This window comes from Gorilla gorilla, chromosome 5, assembly GCF_029281585.2.
Source record: "Gorilla gorilla gorilla isolate KB3781 chromosome 5, NHGRI_mGorGor1-v2.1_pri, whole genome shotgun sequence".
NCBI classification, from domain to species: domain Eukaryota; kingdom Metazoa; phylum Chordata; class Mammalia; order Primates; family Hominidae; genus Gorilla; species Gorilla gorilla.
The window spans coordinates 163,095,996-163,111,914 of NC_073229.2; the positions used below are offsets into that span (position 1 = coordinate 163,095,996).

Sequence of the window (15,919 nt, forward strand, 5' to 3'; positions counted from 1 at the left end):
CCAAATACATCAAAATACCTAACAACACAGATACAAAGTAATTCATTTCATAAAGAAGGGAAAGTCAGTGTTCATTTTTCCCACAAGGATTATCAAATACTTGTCCCATGGACAAACTCAAAGCACTCCACCAGGAGCCCTGATGGCCCACAGTACTGACCTGACCTCAGAGACACAGGAGGGGCGAATCACATCAGGAGGAATATTATACTGAGAACTTCAACCAGCCATTCAAAATGTCAGTAGTGGGGTAAAAGCCTTGACTAGTGACTTATCAATTTCAAGATGGTTAACTATGTAACAAAGCATGTATGTTATGTATTAAAACTGTACCTTCTCCATTTTAACACAGGCTCTATGAACACATCCATGATCTCAGCCTTTTCCTCTTCAATGATGCCCTGCTCATTTCTAGTCGGGGCACATCTCATACTCCATTTGAGAGGACTTCAAAAACAACCTACCAGTTCATTGCATCAGTGGCCCTTCATCAGTTACTCATAGAAAATATTCCAGATTCCAAGTGTATGTATTCTTTTCCTTCCAAGAGACATATCTTCAAAAAGCTATATAATGTAAAGCTCTTTAACTGAACAGTAGAAAAAGGACTGGAATTATAATTTACCAAGTTGCAAACAATTCCCCCAATATTGGAATTTCATTAAACAATGTAAACTTTCATCTACTTTTGAAATAGTTAAAGACAGGGCTTCTGGCATTCAGACATGAACCTTAGACATTAGGAAAACAGCTTTCAAAAATCACAAAGGGAGGCAAGGCCCCATATTTCCGTTCTTTGAAGCAGTGACATGAGAGCTGGAGCTCTCAACCACTATTCTATACTGTCTGAAGATGCCACAGTCTTAAAGCATATTTTAAATTTTTATCTATTACTTTCCCATTCTACTAGGACTAAGTGATTATTACATATTTGACACTACCTTTTCTTCCTTAAGTTTGCATCTAAGCTAGGAGTTGTTAAATAAAGGAATCAACAGATACGCAAAGGATGCTTGGTAAATTATTCACAAACAGTAATTCCAATAGAAATATCATTTTGTCACGAAAACGAAATCCTACTTAAACCCACTATACATATTTTGTTATTATCCTATACTTTACTTCCCAAGCTTAAAAGGATCTGTATCTTATTCCTATATCTGTCAGGCCAGGCAATCTGAATGTAACATCTCTCATTCCAATGTTTTTCACTGCATGTAAAGACAGGACTTTGGTTAAAGTTGGAACCCAAGACCTTACAGAAGTACCAAACTAAATAAAAGGGCTATTTCCCAGTGGCTTCAGCCCCATTCTAAATCTGAGCCTGAGAAAAAAATGAGTATTTCCACCTAGAATACAAACTCAGGTTAAAAAGGCTTAATTAACTATCATCACTGGGTATGGTTAGTGTATGAAACATGTCTCCTTCAGTTCCCCTCCCACCATGACAATCAGCTGTGACCTATGTCAAAACATTGTTAAGTAACCTAATAGACAGTGGGCATTCAGCTAAGTAGCTGGCTTGATTCTGTCATTGGCTCTCATACTGAGGTCGTCTAGGTCTAGCTCTTAGCATCTTTATTTATAATAACTATCAGTAGAGACTGTTACTGATTCCAGTTCCTTCTGGAGTGATTGAGACAAGGAATTAAAAAACATCACATCATCTATCCGTTAGTCTTTAAAATAATTGCTAATTACAATAACTGTAATATAAAGACATCATTTTACACTGCATTTGAATTATTCAGTAATTTTAGGAAGTTATATTCTACACTGAATATGTATTTCTTTTTAGGTTTTAAAAAATTCTTAAAGATGATGATTTTTGAGTATTAACATTTTTTCTCATTTTGATTGTTATCTGCAAAGATTAATTAGTATACCTCAAATGCTTTTACAGATGTCAAGAATGCATTTATTCTTCAAGGTCCAAAATATAAATGGATTTGTGCTACAGAAATAGAGGAGGATAAGTTCCTATGGCTGTCAGTACTTCGAAATGCAATCAAAAGCAGTATGGAGAAGTGAGACCGAACTTGAAAACTTCAGGGGTGCCAATTCTCCCCAGCAAAGACAGACAACATGTATTTTCTGTTCCAAAATATCCAGTAAGAAACAGAATAACTGTCATGGATGATGAGATAAACTAAGATGACCCATAGGATCTTTCCAACTTTTAAACTTTATCACTTGTGCTCACTTAGGTAGAATGTATAAGTACATTTTGAGTCCAAAATTTTGAACTACTTCTTTTGGTAGCTGTATTTCATGGATAATATTATTTAGAGTAATTTGATGTGATGAAACCTAAGACAGAGCAAGCACATTGTGTAAAGCTTTGTTTTATGATCTAATGAAAAAAGCAGAATGAAAGTGTTTCTTAAGTGATCAGTCTAGAAAGATATTTTAATTTGTTGGTGATTTACCATTTTTAACATTTTCATGAAACAATTATTGATTTAAAATATGGATAAGAGGGCTGGGCATGGTGACTCACGCCTGTAATCCCAGCACTTTGGGAGGCTGAGGTGGCAGATTACCTGAGGTCAGGAGTTTGAGACCAGCCTCACCAACATGGAGAAACCCCGTCTCTACTAAAAATACAAAATTAGCCAGGCATGGTGGCACACGCCTGTAGTCCCTGCTACTTGCGAGGCTGAGGCAGGAGAAGAATCACTTGTACCCGGGAGTCGGAGGTTGTAGTAAGCTGAGATGGCTCCATTGCACTCCAGCCTGGGTGACAAGAGCGAACCTCTGTCTCAAAAAAAAAAAAAGAAAAAAAAAGGACAAGAAATACAAATGGCAATTTACTCAAAAACTTGTCACACTTATCCTTAGTATGAATGTACTCCTCTAGAGAGCATTAAAGATATACCACTACAAAGTACTAAAAAGTTTTCTATAATTTTTAAGTGTTATTTATTGGAAGGCTAAATTCTAAGAAGCTTTAAAAAATATTTTTGACATTGTTAAATTAGAAGGCTATTTTTAAAAAGCAAATTTTAAAAAACAAAAATAAATGGAAACAGCAAAACTTGCTTGTAATGAAATGCAGCTGAGTAAAAATGTTTCTTTTAAAACAAAGACACTCAAAAAAATAGGTGTTGAGTAGTTTCCTGGGCCTTTAATGCTTTAAATTTATTATTTAACAACTAAAGCCATACTGAAAGCCACTTGGAAACTTCAGCTGATGTATATTTTTACCTAGATATTGTCAGGTAAAAATTGTATTAATCTTGGAAGCTTGAGGTTGTCAGTTTCCCTTGTTCTTCAAATTCTTGTTTATAGTAACAAAGTCTATCGGTGCAGTTTCAGACTGTGAATCTATAGTATTTAAACATTTTTTCTTTCAGAAATGAAAATACAAAATCTTCTATTTCTTAAAACTTTAAATCTTGTTAAAAAGATGAACAAAAGTTAAAATATTATGCTGTTTTATTGGTGTAAAACCACACTTCTGATTCTGCCAAGATATATCCATGCAGTTTAACATCTATGATCCTATAGACAGAATAAATCTTAAAGGGAATATCTGCTGTTAGCAATGGATCGAAATGTATATATCATATAATATTAAACAAAATCTAAAACAGCATATTGTCCTGAATAAGGCATACTCCAGAAACTCATTAATAGGAAAAACTTGCCTGTATAGCAAAAGAATGAGTGACAAGATGGCTAAAGGTAAACTAGAAATCCTAAGGAATTTCCCTTTATTCTGGGAATAACTGATATCCTCAGAAGTTTTAAAACAATACTTAAAAAAATTAAGAAAGGCCATTACTCATACCTATTTCATAAGTTTACATGACTGCTGAATTATTGAATCTCATAAAATAGTTCGAAGTCGCTGATGAAGTTGATCACATTTCCACAAGGAAAATATAAAATCTGACATGTTTGTATCTGTCACAAGTTGACATGTAAAAGAGGCTTGAATGTACCACATGATTTGTGAAGAATGTAGATGGCTGCAGAGAGTAAATTAGCTTATGGTGAAAACCACCTTATCCAATATAATTCTTCAAAATCAAAATTAAATGGGAAACTCTTTCTAAAGATTTTTATAGAAAAGATGCTTTATGTAAAATATTAAACATAAAAGGACAAACTGATAATTTATTTCTGAGTCTGTGACTGAGATGTAAATGAGGAGCCCATTCTATAAATTAAATTGGTGTGTGGTATTAGCCATAGAAGGATTGCATATCCCAGATGCTAGGGAACAGAAAAGGTGGGTGTGCCAACAAACACAATCTACCCTCCAGAAAACGTCATCCTGACCTTTTTATTGTCGAAATTAAAAAAAAAAAGATACTTAAATACAACGGTGAACATATAGGGCAAAACAGAATCATAAAATTTAATGTTGAGTTAAGCAGTGAGCTGAATGTCTGGGTCTCCAAATTGGCTTTGAACCCAAAACCACTTAAAAACAAGTATGTTCACAGTTAACGGCAATTGGCTTATAGGTGAGAGAATGGTCGAAGTTGTTCCAGTTGAACTTCCAGGGAAATTCTCTCCTCAAGAACATCCTGAAAAAGATGCAAAGGCCAAGTTATGTTTCAAAGTATATAAAAATGAAGAAATATCTAACAACAGCTCTGCTTCAAGAAAACAATTTAAATTTGTCAAGACAACTAAGGGAGAGCTTATTCATATTTTAAAAGTATACTTCACTTTAGAAATGTAGTTTCTTTATATGTTTAATATTAAAATAAGATCCTAGTAATTTCAAACATTTTCTTATTACACAAATCAGGGTAATAGAATGTCTAGTTTTTAGAAAAGTCACTGTTTGCAACAATGGGTATTAACACCTGAATTTTGCAATAAACCCGCCCCCGGCAGATGAATTTGTTAATGTAGCTTCTTTTCCCTAGTGATGACATCTGGCTATATCAACTCCTAGATCTCATTTTGAGCTTTACTTTCCCAAAGAATAACTTTGCATTCAGAATTTTTAATCAATGTTGATTTTAGGCAGTCTTTTCAGTTAGCCACCATATTCTAACTTACTTACTTTCCTTTTTTTCTCTTTCAAATTGGCAGTATTGTGTTTTAACCAGAACTACCTCTATTTTGTACCTTACTTCCCATTTTCTGTTCTGAGAAGTAAGGAAAAAAGTAATTTTTCAAAATAGCTTCTATATACTTGTTTCAATGGTCTTCCCTGGTTCAGAAAAACATGCATTAACAAAATTTTCATCTTCATGGTATTATACTACTAAGCTTGTCTTTAAGTTCATTCTTCCTGTACGATGGACTAAATTAATAATCATATAACTACAAATGTCTTCTCCTTTGATCACAGAGTTATACAACAATATCATTCATTCAATAGATGTTTATCAAATGCCTAACATATGATCTAGGTTTTGGGGATAGACACAAAGTGGCCATAAGTTTATATCATTCATTCAACAGACATTAACAAATGCCTAACATACTAGGTTTCGAGGAGAGGGACAAGACGGTCATAAGTTTATCTAGGACAATCCCAGTTTATACCCTGTGTCTTGGCCTAAATAATAGTAATACAACCCTCTTTTTTCCTCTCAAAAGTGTCTTGATTTGGATGGTATATTACGTGGTCTTCCTAAACAGAAATGATTATGATTTACCCTCAATGAGTTCACTGTAGTAGGACAGAGAGACAAATGTGTCACAGATAATAATTCCAGGACAGTGTAATAAATGCTAAATGAGAAGCATGAACAGAATGTTAGGAGAATGAACTAACTGCATTCATTTTTCATTTCCATGGACTCTCATCTCATCTTTGTTCTATTCCAAGTGGGGACAACAGTGCTCCAGCATCTCCACTGCCTGGAAGCTTAGGAGAAATGCAGAATTCCCAGGTCCCACCTTAGCTCTACAAACACCAGAATCTTCATTTTAACATGACCCAAGATTACCTGTATATGCCTTAAGGTTTGAGAACCACTGGTTTGTAAGACATGAGTACCTAATAATGTTGGGGAACCATAAGCGATTCTGGGAGTAATTTTTTTTTTTTTGACTCAGTAAAGAAGGAGTAAGTAAGAGTAATTTTTATTTCTAGGGATGCAAAGAAATTATAGTTACTAGAAAACAAACACATTCCTCTCAGGTATTAGATGACAGTATACACACTGCATAAGCAGCATTTCTATTTAAGGCTTGCCTTTTCTCTTTCCACATGCAAGATGACTGAAATTGCTGCCACTTCTCTTCTTCTTTAGACCTGTTTAAGTCCCTTTAATGGAATCTGAGTTGTCTTTGATAAAAGAACAAACTAGGACCTGGGTGCAGTGGCTCACGCCTGTAATCCCAGCTACTCAGGAGGCTGAAGTGGGAGGATAGCTTGAGCCCAGGGTTGCCAGGGTGATAGAGCGAGATCGTGTCTCTTTAAAAAAAAAAAAAAAAAGTGTGTGTGTGTGTGCGCGTGTGTGTGGCGGGGAGGGGTTAACTAACCACAGTCAAAGCATCTAGAAAATTAGAGAAGAGAACCATATATGTGATCTTGGAGGTATCTGAGGTCACATTCCTTCTCTTTAGGTTTCTTTACTAAGATAAGGAACATTATAAAGATTCAGAAACTATATTACCTTTAATTGTTGCTGCAATTCGCTATTCAATCTGGCCAAAACGGTGTTGGTTTCCTTATTACGTCTAATTGATGCCTGAATAGCTTTCTTATCTTTCCCAACAGATCTGAGAAGATAAAGAAGGCAAAAAAACCCATAACCTTCATTTCTTATCTTAAATCCTCTCTATTCCTTCCTGATCTATTTCTAAACATGAGAAGCAAAAAGAGCATCTTTTTCCTTACTAGCACAGCTCAACCTCACTTGCTCAGTTGCAGTAGTATATAAGCTTCAGCACTATAGGAAAGGTTAAAAAAAAAAAAAAAAGAAATTATTAAAAAAATTCTTCTTCTGTAGAATCACCTGAATTTAAGTAAAAGAGTCTAAAGTAGGTACTGGCAAACCTTTTCTGTAAAAAACCAGATAGTAAATAACTTCAGGCTTTGTGGGCCAAAGAGTTTCTGTCTCATATTCTAGTTTTTTGTTTTCTTTTCTCTTCTATTTTTTCTTCTCTCTTCTACAAAAAAGAAAAAGTCATTCTTAACTCATGGGCTACACAAAAACAGGCCATAGGCTAAATTTGGCCCATTAAGACTTAATCTGCTGATTCCTGGTCTAGAACACCATAATTAAAATACCAGTTTTACTATAAACTATCAAGTTTAAAAAATGTACTGCTACGGGGTTTGAAAACAGGGTGTTAAAATGGCATTGAATTCAACTTAATAATAAAGGGGGAAACATGGGAAGAATACCTACCCATACATGAGGAGGCTCTGCTCAATTAAAGAACTAGTCTGACCATAATTTACTTCAGTCTGATTATTGTTATTATTATTATTTGTGAGATGGAGTCTTGCTCTGTTGCCCAGGCTGGAGTGCAGTGGTGCCATCTCGGCTCACTGCAACTTCCGCCTCCTGGGTTCAAGCAATTCTCCTACCTCAGCCTCCCAAGTAGCTGGGACTACAGGTGTGTACCACCACACCCGGCTAATTTTTTTGTATTTTTAGCAGAGATGGGGTTTCACCATGTTGGTCAGGCTGGTCTAACTCCTGACCACAAATGACCTGCCCAGCTCAGCCTCCCAAAGTGCTGGGATTACAGGTGTGAGCCACCACACCTGGGCCAGTTTGATTATTTTTAATTGTCGTGCTTTTTCTTCCTAGTAATTAAATGTGTCTAGGAATAGTTTTGATTACCTGGGAATAGAAGGTTGTGATGCAAGAACAGCAGCTAAGACACCTGTCTTTTGTGTATGTTCATCAACTTCTGGCCTTAATTCATCTTCTGATTTTAATCTTCTTCGAATAGGTTTAGGTGGTGGAGCAAGTGGTGTTGTGCCTTTGCTCTTTAAGACAAGAATTCCATTAATAATAAGCATTTTTGAAGACATTCATAGTTAGCACTTTGCAACACCATTTACTTTCTTTAAGCCATTTGCTCTTGGAAAATTGAAAGTTACTTGTCCTACTTTAAATCTATATATTTGTGGCAAGAGCTAACTTAAATTACAGTGAGAAAAGATGTTTCTAGTTGACACCACAATCATGAATGTACCTGCAATATAAGTATTTTTAGAGCAACATACTGATGCAAGACTGTAATATTCAGAATTTTAACATAAATATGATACAGAATCAATATATACCTGTTCAACAATAAACAAAGGCAGTCTCCAGAAATATCTGTGCATTATCACCATAGGATTTCTTACTCAAAAATACTAACATTCATCTTAATGAATAAAGTAACATTATAAAGTAATGGAAAGCTAGGCAACTCTTTAAAAAACCAAAAACATCATTATTAATATGCACAGTAATTATAACTTCTGAAAATGAGTTGACAGTTTGTCGGTGATTATGAATCTGCCCTTGGCAGAATAAAAAACAGCATTTTGGCATTTACCATAACTTGATTTACCTGTAAATAAATAAAAACAATAGTCAACTGCTATCTCTTTAGTTAAGTGATATTTTTAATTTGTTACTGTGAGTTGACAAAAATAAAGTTCATTACTTAAAAACTCACAGGACTACTAATGTAATAAAACATAGTGATATGGTTTGGCTCGGTGTCCCCAGATCTCACTTCAAATTGTAATCCCCATGTGTCAAGCGAGGGGCCTGGTGGGAGGTGACTGGGTCATGGGGGTGGTCCCCCATACTGTTCTTATGGAAGTGAGGGAGTTCTCACAAGAGCTAATGGTTTTAAAGTGAGGCACTTCCTTGCTCTTTTTCTATCTTGCCACCTGCTTCCCCTTTGCCTTCCGCCATAAATGTAAATTTCCTGAGGCCTCCCCAGCCATGCGGAGCTGTGAGTCAATTAAATCTCTTTTGTTTATAAATTACCATCTCAGGTGGTATCTTTATAGCAGTGTGAAAACAGACTAATACACACACAGCGTCCAGAAAGTAGAATTTAAGCACTTCAGAAACACACGCTGTTTTTATAACTATTGGGAATGTCTAGATAACAGAAAAAAAAAGTTATCAAAATTATTCCCTCAAAGGGAAAGTGTGCTGATACTTGCAATCTAAAGTACACTGATATAGTTTAGATATTTGTCCCCTCCAAATCTCATGTTGAAATGTGACCTCTCATGTTGGAGGTGGGCCTAGTGGGAGGTGTTTGAGTCATGGAGATAGATCCCTTGTGAATGGTTTGGTGCCCTTCTCACGATAATGAGTTCTTACTCTGAGTTCACGTGAGAGCTGGCTGCTTAAAGAGCCTGGCATCTCTCCTTGCTCCCTCACTCGCCATGTGACACACCTGCTCCCACTCTGCCTTCTGCCATGATTCTAAGTTTCCTGAGGCTTCACAAGAAGCAGATGCTGGTACCATGCTTTCTGTACAGCATGCAGAACCATGAGGCAAAATAAACCTCTTTTCTTTTTTTGAGACAGGGTCTCACTCTGTCACCCAAGGTGGAGTGTAGGGCACTATCTCAGCTCACAGCAACCTCCACCTCCCAGGCTCAAGCGATCCCCCCACTTCAGCCTGCCAAGTAGCTGGGACTATAGGCGCATACCACCACACACGGCTAATTTTTGTACTTTTTGTAGAGACGGGGTTTCGCCACATTGCCCAGGCTGGTCTCAAACTCCTGAGCTCAAGTGATCCGTCTGCCTTGGACTCTCAAAGTGCTGGGATTATTGGTGCGAGCCACTGTGTCCGGCATAACCTCTTTTCTTTACAGATTACCCAGTCTCACATATTCCTTTATAGCAATGCAGACGGACTAACACATACATAAAACATATAAGGATTGACAGATGAACAGACGGCATGGAGAGATATGTAGTAAAGCAAGTATCCTAAAATAATAATGGTATAAAGTAGTGAATTTACTGATGTACAATGAAAAATTGTTTCAATTTTTCTGTATGCTTAAACGTTTTCATAATACAATGTTGGGGGAAAAATTATACCTAAAACAGTTAAAGAACAAGTTAAGAGAACAGGGAATAATAACAACCTTAGAGGGCTGATAATTTTTCTTTATTATATTGAAGACTACAATAAAAGAAACTGAATTTCACCTATAAAGAAGTTCTACCTTATATAGTGGGAAGAATGTAATAACCACTTAAATTTTGAGAACCTGTGACACATACTTAACATAGATTACAGAATATCATCTCCATTAAATAGGCAGACTTTGTTCTGAGCTAGACTGACTATACTACAGTTAAAGGCAGAGAAATGGGTTAGATGATTTCTGGCTGACCTTATTTCTAAAAATTATTTCACATAACTTATGATGTACAAAATTATTATTATAAAAGACATTTTGCATACCACATTGGCAGGAGCACTAGCAGCTGTCTTTTCTTCAGTTTTACTATCTGTTTTGGCAACTCGAAGAGAACTTGCAGGATCAGAAGCTTTTTCAGCCTAAAAATGAATATGTTTATCACTATTAATTATACATAACATGTAATTATGCATAAATATAGAATATGTAACAAATCAGAGTAAAATGTTAAATATTCTGACAAGAAAACTGAGATGATGATAAGAAACTTGAAGGAACTTTATTAAATGAGCCTTCTCTGCTACTGAAAGGCAGATGGGAGAGCAGGTAATAGATGTGTGAGGGAGAGGAGGACAGGGCAAGGATGCAGCTACGTAATAGATGTGTGAGGGAGAGGAGGACAGAGCGAGGATGCAGGTAACAGATGTGTGAGGGAGAGGAGGACAGAGCGAGGATGCAGGTAACAGATGTGTGAGGGAGAGGAGGATGGGGCAAGGATGCAGGTAATAGATGTGTGAGGGAGAAGAGGATGGGGCAAGGATGCAGGTAGTAGATGTGTGAGGGAGAGGAGGATGGGGTGAGGATGCAGGTAGTAGATGTGTGAGGGAGAGGAGGATGGGGCAAGGATGCAGGTAATAGATGTGTGAGGGAGAAGAGGATGGGGCGAGGATGCAGGTAATAGATGTGTGAGGGAGAGGAGGACAGGGCAAGGATGCAGGTAGTAGATGTGTGAGGGAGAGGAGGATGGGGTGAGGATGCAGGTAGTAGATGTGTGAGGGAGAGGAGGAGGGGACGAGGATGCAGCTATGTAATAGATGTGTGAGGGGGAGGAGGACAGGCGAGGATGCAGGCCATAAATGTGTGAGGGAGAGGAGGACGGGGTGAGGATGCAGCCACTGCGCCGAACCTCTAAGTGGTTAGTCTGGGAAGTCTTTGTGGTTGGGAGAAGGGAGGCATCCACCCAGGGGAGTGAGTACAGTACCCTGTGCACACCTCTACATGCCCACTCTGACCCTCCTAGATCCAGCCCAGTCCCCTAATGGGCACGGCAGAAAGTTGTAGGTTTTAAAAGGGAGCTAGTAGGAAATTTTCCATGGCTATGACCTATATGAAAGAGATTGCAGAATTCCTCTGGTCTCTCCAACTCCACATTTATGCTCAGCAATTTAGGTCAGAGATTCCTAGAGAGGTTCTTGCCATTGGAACTACAATAGAATGTCCTAGAACACTGTGAATATTAAATTTTGGTATCCTATAGTCTTTGCTTAACTAAGGCAACTTACTCTCATACAAATTTTAAATGCTTTAATTAGAAGTTTGGCTGAAATTTGTTTTTAGTTAAAGTTGTAATTAGATCTAAAAGTTACATCTAGTGAAATTCCCCTTGGGGAAAAGTTGCAATGAGTGGAGCTATGGTAACCATGGCCTCTTATGACAGGGAAATCTTCACCAAATCACACAGACAGATGCTTAGCATTAAGATGGAAACCCCCAAAGCAGCGTTTTAGCCACGGCCAGGTGGTGGTGTCTTTGCATGTGATATCAATCCCCCACCCCCACCAGACTCTGATACTTAGTAAGCATTACACTGCAACCAGCAGATATTGGAGGCCAATAAAAAAGTTGAGAAGCACTGACCCAGGGAATATTTTACTCACTGATGTCCCCTCTAATATCTGCTCTGTTGACACAACATGGTATGGGAAGTGACTGCCTGCAGAAAATTAGCCAAGCCCTCGAAAACTGACCGGCAGGACTTCTGGATGTTTCTCGGCTTCATCATCTTGTTCGTCGTTTACATTTGATGCAGCAAATACTTCAAACTGGCTGAAATCTGCAAAATTTGGTTGCTCTGGTATCTGCTGAGGTGAGGTACTAGTGTGAGTTATGAGGCCATCGGCATCCACTGGGCGATGCACAGCAGGACCAGGAGCCTGTGCAATGGTTCAGAACAGAGGAACACACATTTTATCAGTCTATCAGTGTCACAGAGTCATCATCTTCTTCTTTGAAAACTTAGTATATAAAGATGACCTGTTTTATTATCTGTAAGTTCAGAGAGGTGTATTATAGTAACATTTAGCTCTAAAGAAATGATTAAACCATAAGTGAAAAGCTAAGACACTAAAAAATTAAGATGATAAACCTCCAATAAAAAGATATTTTTTTTCAAAAACCGTATTGCAAAGAAAGTACACTGAAGGAGAGGGTAGGTCTGGCCCTACCCCCATTCTCCACTTGCATGTGTTTTTTTCTTAATTGGACTAATGCACAATAGTTTCTTCCTTAAGTAAGTTATTTTTTTTAAATGTTTCACTGTTTCTTAAAAAGGTTGCTCTTTTTAAAGTGTGAAAACCACTGCTCTATCCTCCCAACATGTCAGGAACACTTCCCTTCAATTCATCTGCCACTCCTTTGCCAGCCAGACCAATGCTGCTCCATCTTCAGTCTAAAAATATGTTTACTGAATATCTACTTGTGAACAAAACAAATGAGGCCCACTTATACCCTAATAAAGCTGACAGTCCGGAGCAGGAGAAGAGAATAAGTAAATAAGAAATTAAAATAGAGTGTGAGATGTTTTATGACAAAGGAAGTAAAGGATACTAAAGAAAGAAATCTGAAGTCTCTTCCCTTTAAAAATTCTTCGTCTCCTCTAAGAAAAAGTCTATCCTTCTTACTACGATATGGACAGCTTCATTTCTCATCACTCCACACATCTACTCCTGTTGTGCTGAACTAACTTGTTTTCCCCTGAGGAATGTGCCAGGCTTAACACAAACCTCCATGGCTTTGTGGATGTCATACCTTCGGTTTGGAATACCTTTTCCCCAATAAATTCCACTTTATCTTTCAAGTCCCTGCTAAGTCTCATTCCTTCGTTTCATGTATAATGTGATCCTTAACTTTAGCCACTAAGGCTGTCCCAAAGCATTTTATAAATGTCTACTACAGCACTCTAATTTTGATGTGGAAGGGATGCAGAGGTCATTATACTTCCTTAACTCATGTGGTAAACACATCCAGAGAGATGCAGTGAGGTTATTTTGGGGTATTTTGTTTTGTTTTGAGACAGGGTCTCACTCTGTCATCCAGGCTGGAGTGCAGTGGTGCAATCACAGCTCACTGCAGCCTTGATCTCCCAGGCTCAAGAGATCCTCCCACCTCAGCCTCCCAAGTAGCTGGGACTACAGGTGCACACCACCATGTCCAGCTAATTTTTTTGTTTTGTTTTGTTTTTAGAGATGGGGGTCTCACTATGTTGTCCAGGCTGGTCTGGAACTCCTGGGCTTGAGAAATCCTACTGCCTTAGCCTCCCAAAGTGCTGCAATTACAGGTGTGAACCACTGCACCCAGCCTGGTGAAGTGATTTTGTGAGTCACTGCTAGACCCAGGACATTAATGGATATTTCCTATCTCCCAATCCATTGTTGTTTCCACTAAACTCTTCTCTGTCAAGACATTATCATTTGTTTCACTTTTAAGGCTCTTTCAAAAAATAACTCAGGTCATTCTTGAAATGTGCATCTTTCAAAATGAGATTTAGCCTCACTGAATTAAATGCTCATTAAAGATTACCAACAGATCATTCCTGACCTTCCAAATAATTGAGAATAGAATTAAATACCTAGCAGGCAAAGTGATCATGGGACATTTAGTAATAAATACCTTGGAGAATTACCTGTGAGGGCTGTGGTCTTGGAGGCACTGCAGGAGGATGGGCAACAACTCCAGCCTGTTGTTGTCCTGCATGAATACAAAAGTTCTTGTTTTTAGTAACTGTATAATCACTTTGTTAATAGAAGAAATAGGCTGAATGAATGTGACTACATGATAAAGATTTCTAAGAATGTTTGTTAAGTATTAGAAGGCAAGTACTAACTTGTTACATGGTCTGTATGTAACCGAAAGACCAAATCTCACAGCCTTTCATCAGATCTCACTTTGCTTCTTACCTCTATTACATGAAGCCCTCCTGGCATACTCCTGCCTGTTCCCATAATAGCAAACAATCTTGATTTTCTTCGTGTATCTCTGACTGCTGTTTAAGTATCAAAGGAAAACTTCCAAATTTTCCCTTTCACTTAACACTTCACTTTTCCTCACCATTCTAAACTCATAGTGACTAAAATATAACTTCATCATCCTCTGCCTTAACTTTTCTATTTTAACCAAGGTAACAACAATACTGCCAGTTCTTCAAAAATTAAAAACCTGGGTAAGTTATGACTCTTCTTCTTCATCAGCCAAATTGAGACCTATCAGTTCCCACCCCCACCCCAACCCCTTAATATCACAACACCGTTCTTTTAAAATTTCCTGTGACATCTCTCAGGTTCCCATCTTCATTATTTGCACTCAAACACACTTTAAGTAGTCATTAAGAAAAAAAATTGCCTCTCATCTGCTGTCTTTTAATCCAAAATTTTCCTTCAGATAATTTTTTTTTTTTTTGGAGACAGGGTCTCACTCTGTCACCCAGGCTGGAGTGCAGTGATGCAATCTTGGCTCACTGCAACCTCTGCTTCCCAGGTTCAAGGGACTCTCCCACCTCAGCCTCCTGAGTAGCTGGGACCACAGACATGCATCACCACATCCGGCTAATTTTTGTATTTTTAGTAGAGATGGGGTTTCACCATGTTGGCCAGGCTGGTCTCAAACTCGTAACCTCAAGTGATCTGCCTGCCCCTCAAAGTGCTGGGATTACAGGCGTGAGCAACCACACTCCACCAGATAAATATTTTTAAAAGACATATAATAGAAACAAAAATAAAATGTGTATGTGTGTTGGATTAACTTTAAAATTAAATGATAATGTATATTATGGTTCTCTAGCCCCTACCTGTGGTGACTGTAAAGGTCCGATTCATATCTAAAGATGATGATCTAGAATGAGAGGGCTGTGGCCTTGGAGGGGGAGGTGGTGGTGCAGTGTTATCAGGCGACGTTCCTGAATGAGACCTGCAAAATTCACCCCATCATAATTGGTCATACTACTGATATCAGATCTTTTTTCTTTTTAAACATTTACACTTGGCTAAGCAGCAAAGGATCTTATTAGCATGACATTTTCTCAACACTCAAGTATGTGAGTGTTACAATAAATTAAGATAGCACTGTTTATGATGTACCCTGAACAACTGATTATTTTATGTGGCTAACAATTTTTTTAATAAAGTTATTAAGCAAAATTTCCTTTTTTTTTTTTTGAGACAGTCTCACTCTGTTGCCCAGGCTGGAGTGCAGTGACACCATTTTGGCTCACTGCAACCTCTGCCTCCTGGGTTCAAGCAATTCTCCTGCTTCAGCCTCCCAAGTAACTGGGATTACAGGTGCATGCTACCACTCCCGGCTAATTTTTGTATTTTTAGTAGAGACGGAGTTTCACCATGTTGGCCAGGCTGGTCTCGAACTCCTGACTTCAGGTGATCCGCCCACCTTAGCCTCCCAAAGTGCTAGGATTACAGAAGTGCTCGGCCTCAAAAATTTTGAAAAGAAACTTAGTTGTCAACATGATTTCATAATAGACTGCATACTTAGTGTTACGCTTTCCCATTCAATTAAAAGTAATAATAGTCTGAAAAAAAA

The 15,919-nt window shown here is 37.9% G+C and overlaps 2 protein-coding genes across 10 annotated transcripts in view; one reads left to right on the top strand and one right to left on the bottom strand.

Moving 5' to 3' along the window:
- The window catches only part of ECT2L (epithelial cell transforming 2 like), an 87,398-nt gene extending 85,367 nt beyond the window's left edge, over positions 1-2,031 (top strand). Inside the window, exons 19-20 of the mRNA XM_004044752.4 lie at positions 353-525; positions 1,904-2,031. Of these exons, the coding sequence (XP_004044800.4) occupies positions 353-525; positions 1,904-2,031 (301 nt within the window). The remainder of the gene's footprint in view (positions 1-352; positions 526-1,903) is intronic.
- A 2,235-nt stretch (positions 2,032-4,266) lies between these two features.
- Positions 4,267-15,919, bottom strand: part of REPS1 (RALBP1 associated Eps domain containing 1) — an 83,440-nt gene continuing 71,787 nt past the window's right edge. For all 9 annotated transcript variants that reach the window (XM_055391218.2, XM_019029627.4, XM_019029625.4 and 6 more), the window contains 7 exons: positions 15,174-15,292; positions 14,013-14,077; positions 12,079-12,264; positions 10,375-10,470; positions 7,773-7,921; positions 6,594-6,699; positions 4,267-4,538 (listed from right to left, as the gene is read on the bottom strand). In XM_055391218.2, the coding sequence (XP_055247193.1) occupies positions 4,470-4,538; positions 6,594-6,699; positions 7,773-7,921; positions 10,375-10,470; positions 12,079-12,264; positions 14,013-14,077; positions 15,174-15,292 (790 nt within the window). In that variant the 3' untranslated portion in view covers positions 4,267-4,469. The remainder of the gene's footprint in view (positions 4,539-6,593; positions 6,700-7,772; positions 7,922-10,374; positions 10,471-12,078; positions 12,265-14,012; positions 14,078-15,173; positions 15,293-15,919) is intronic.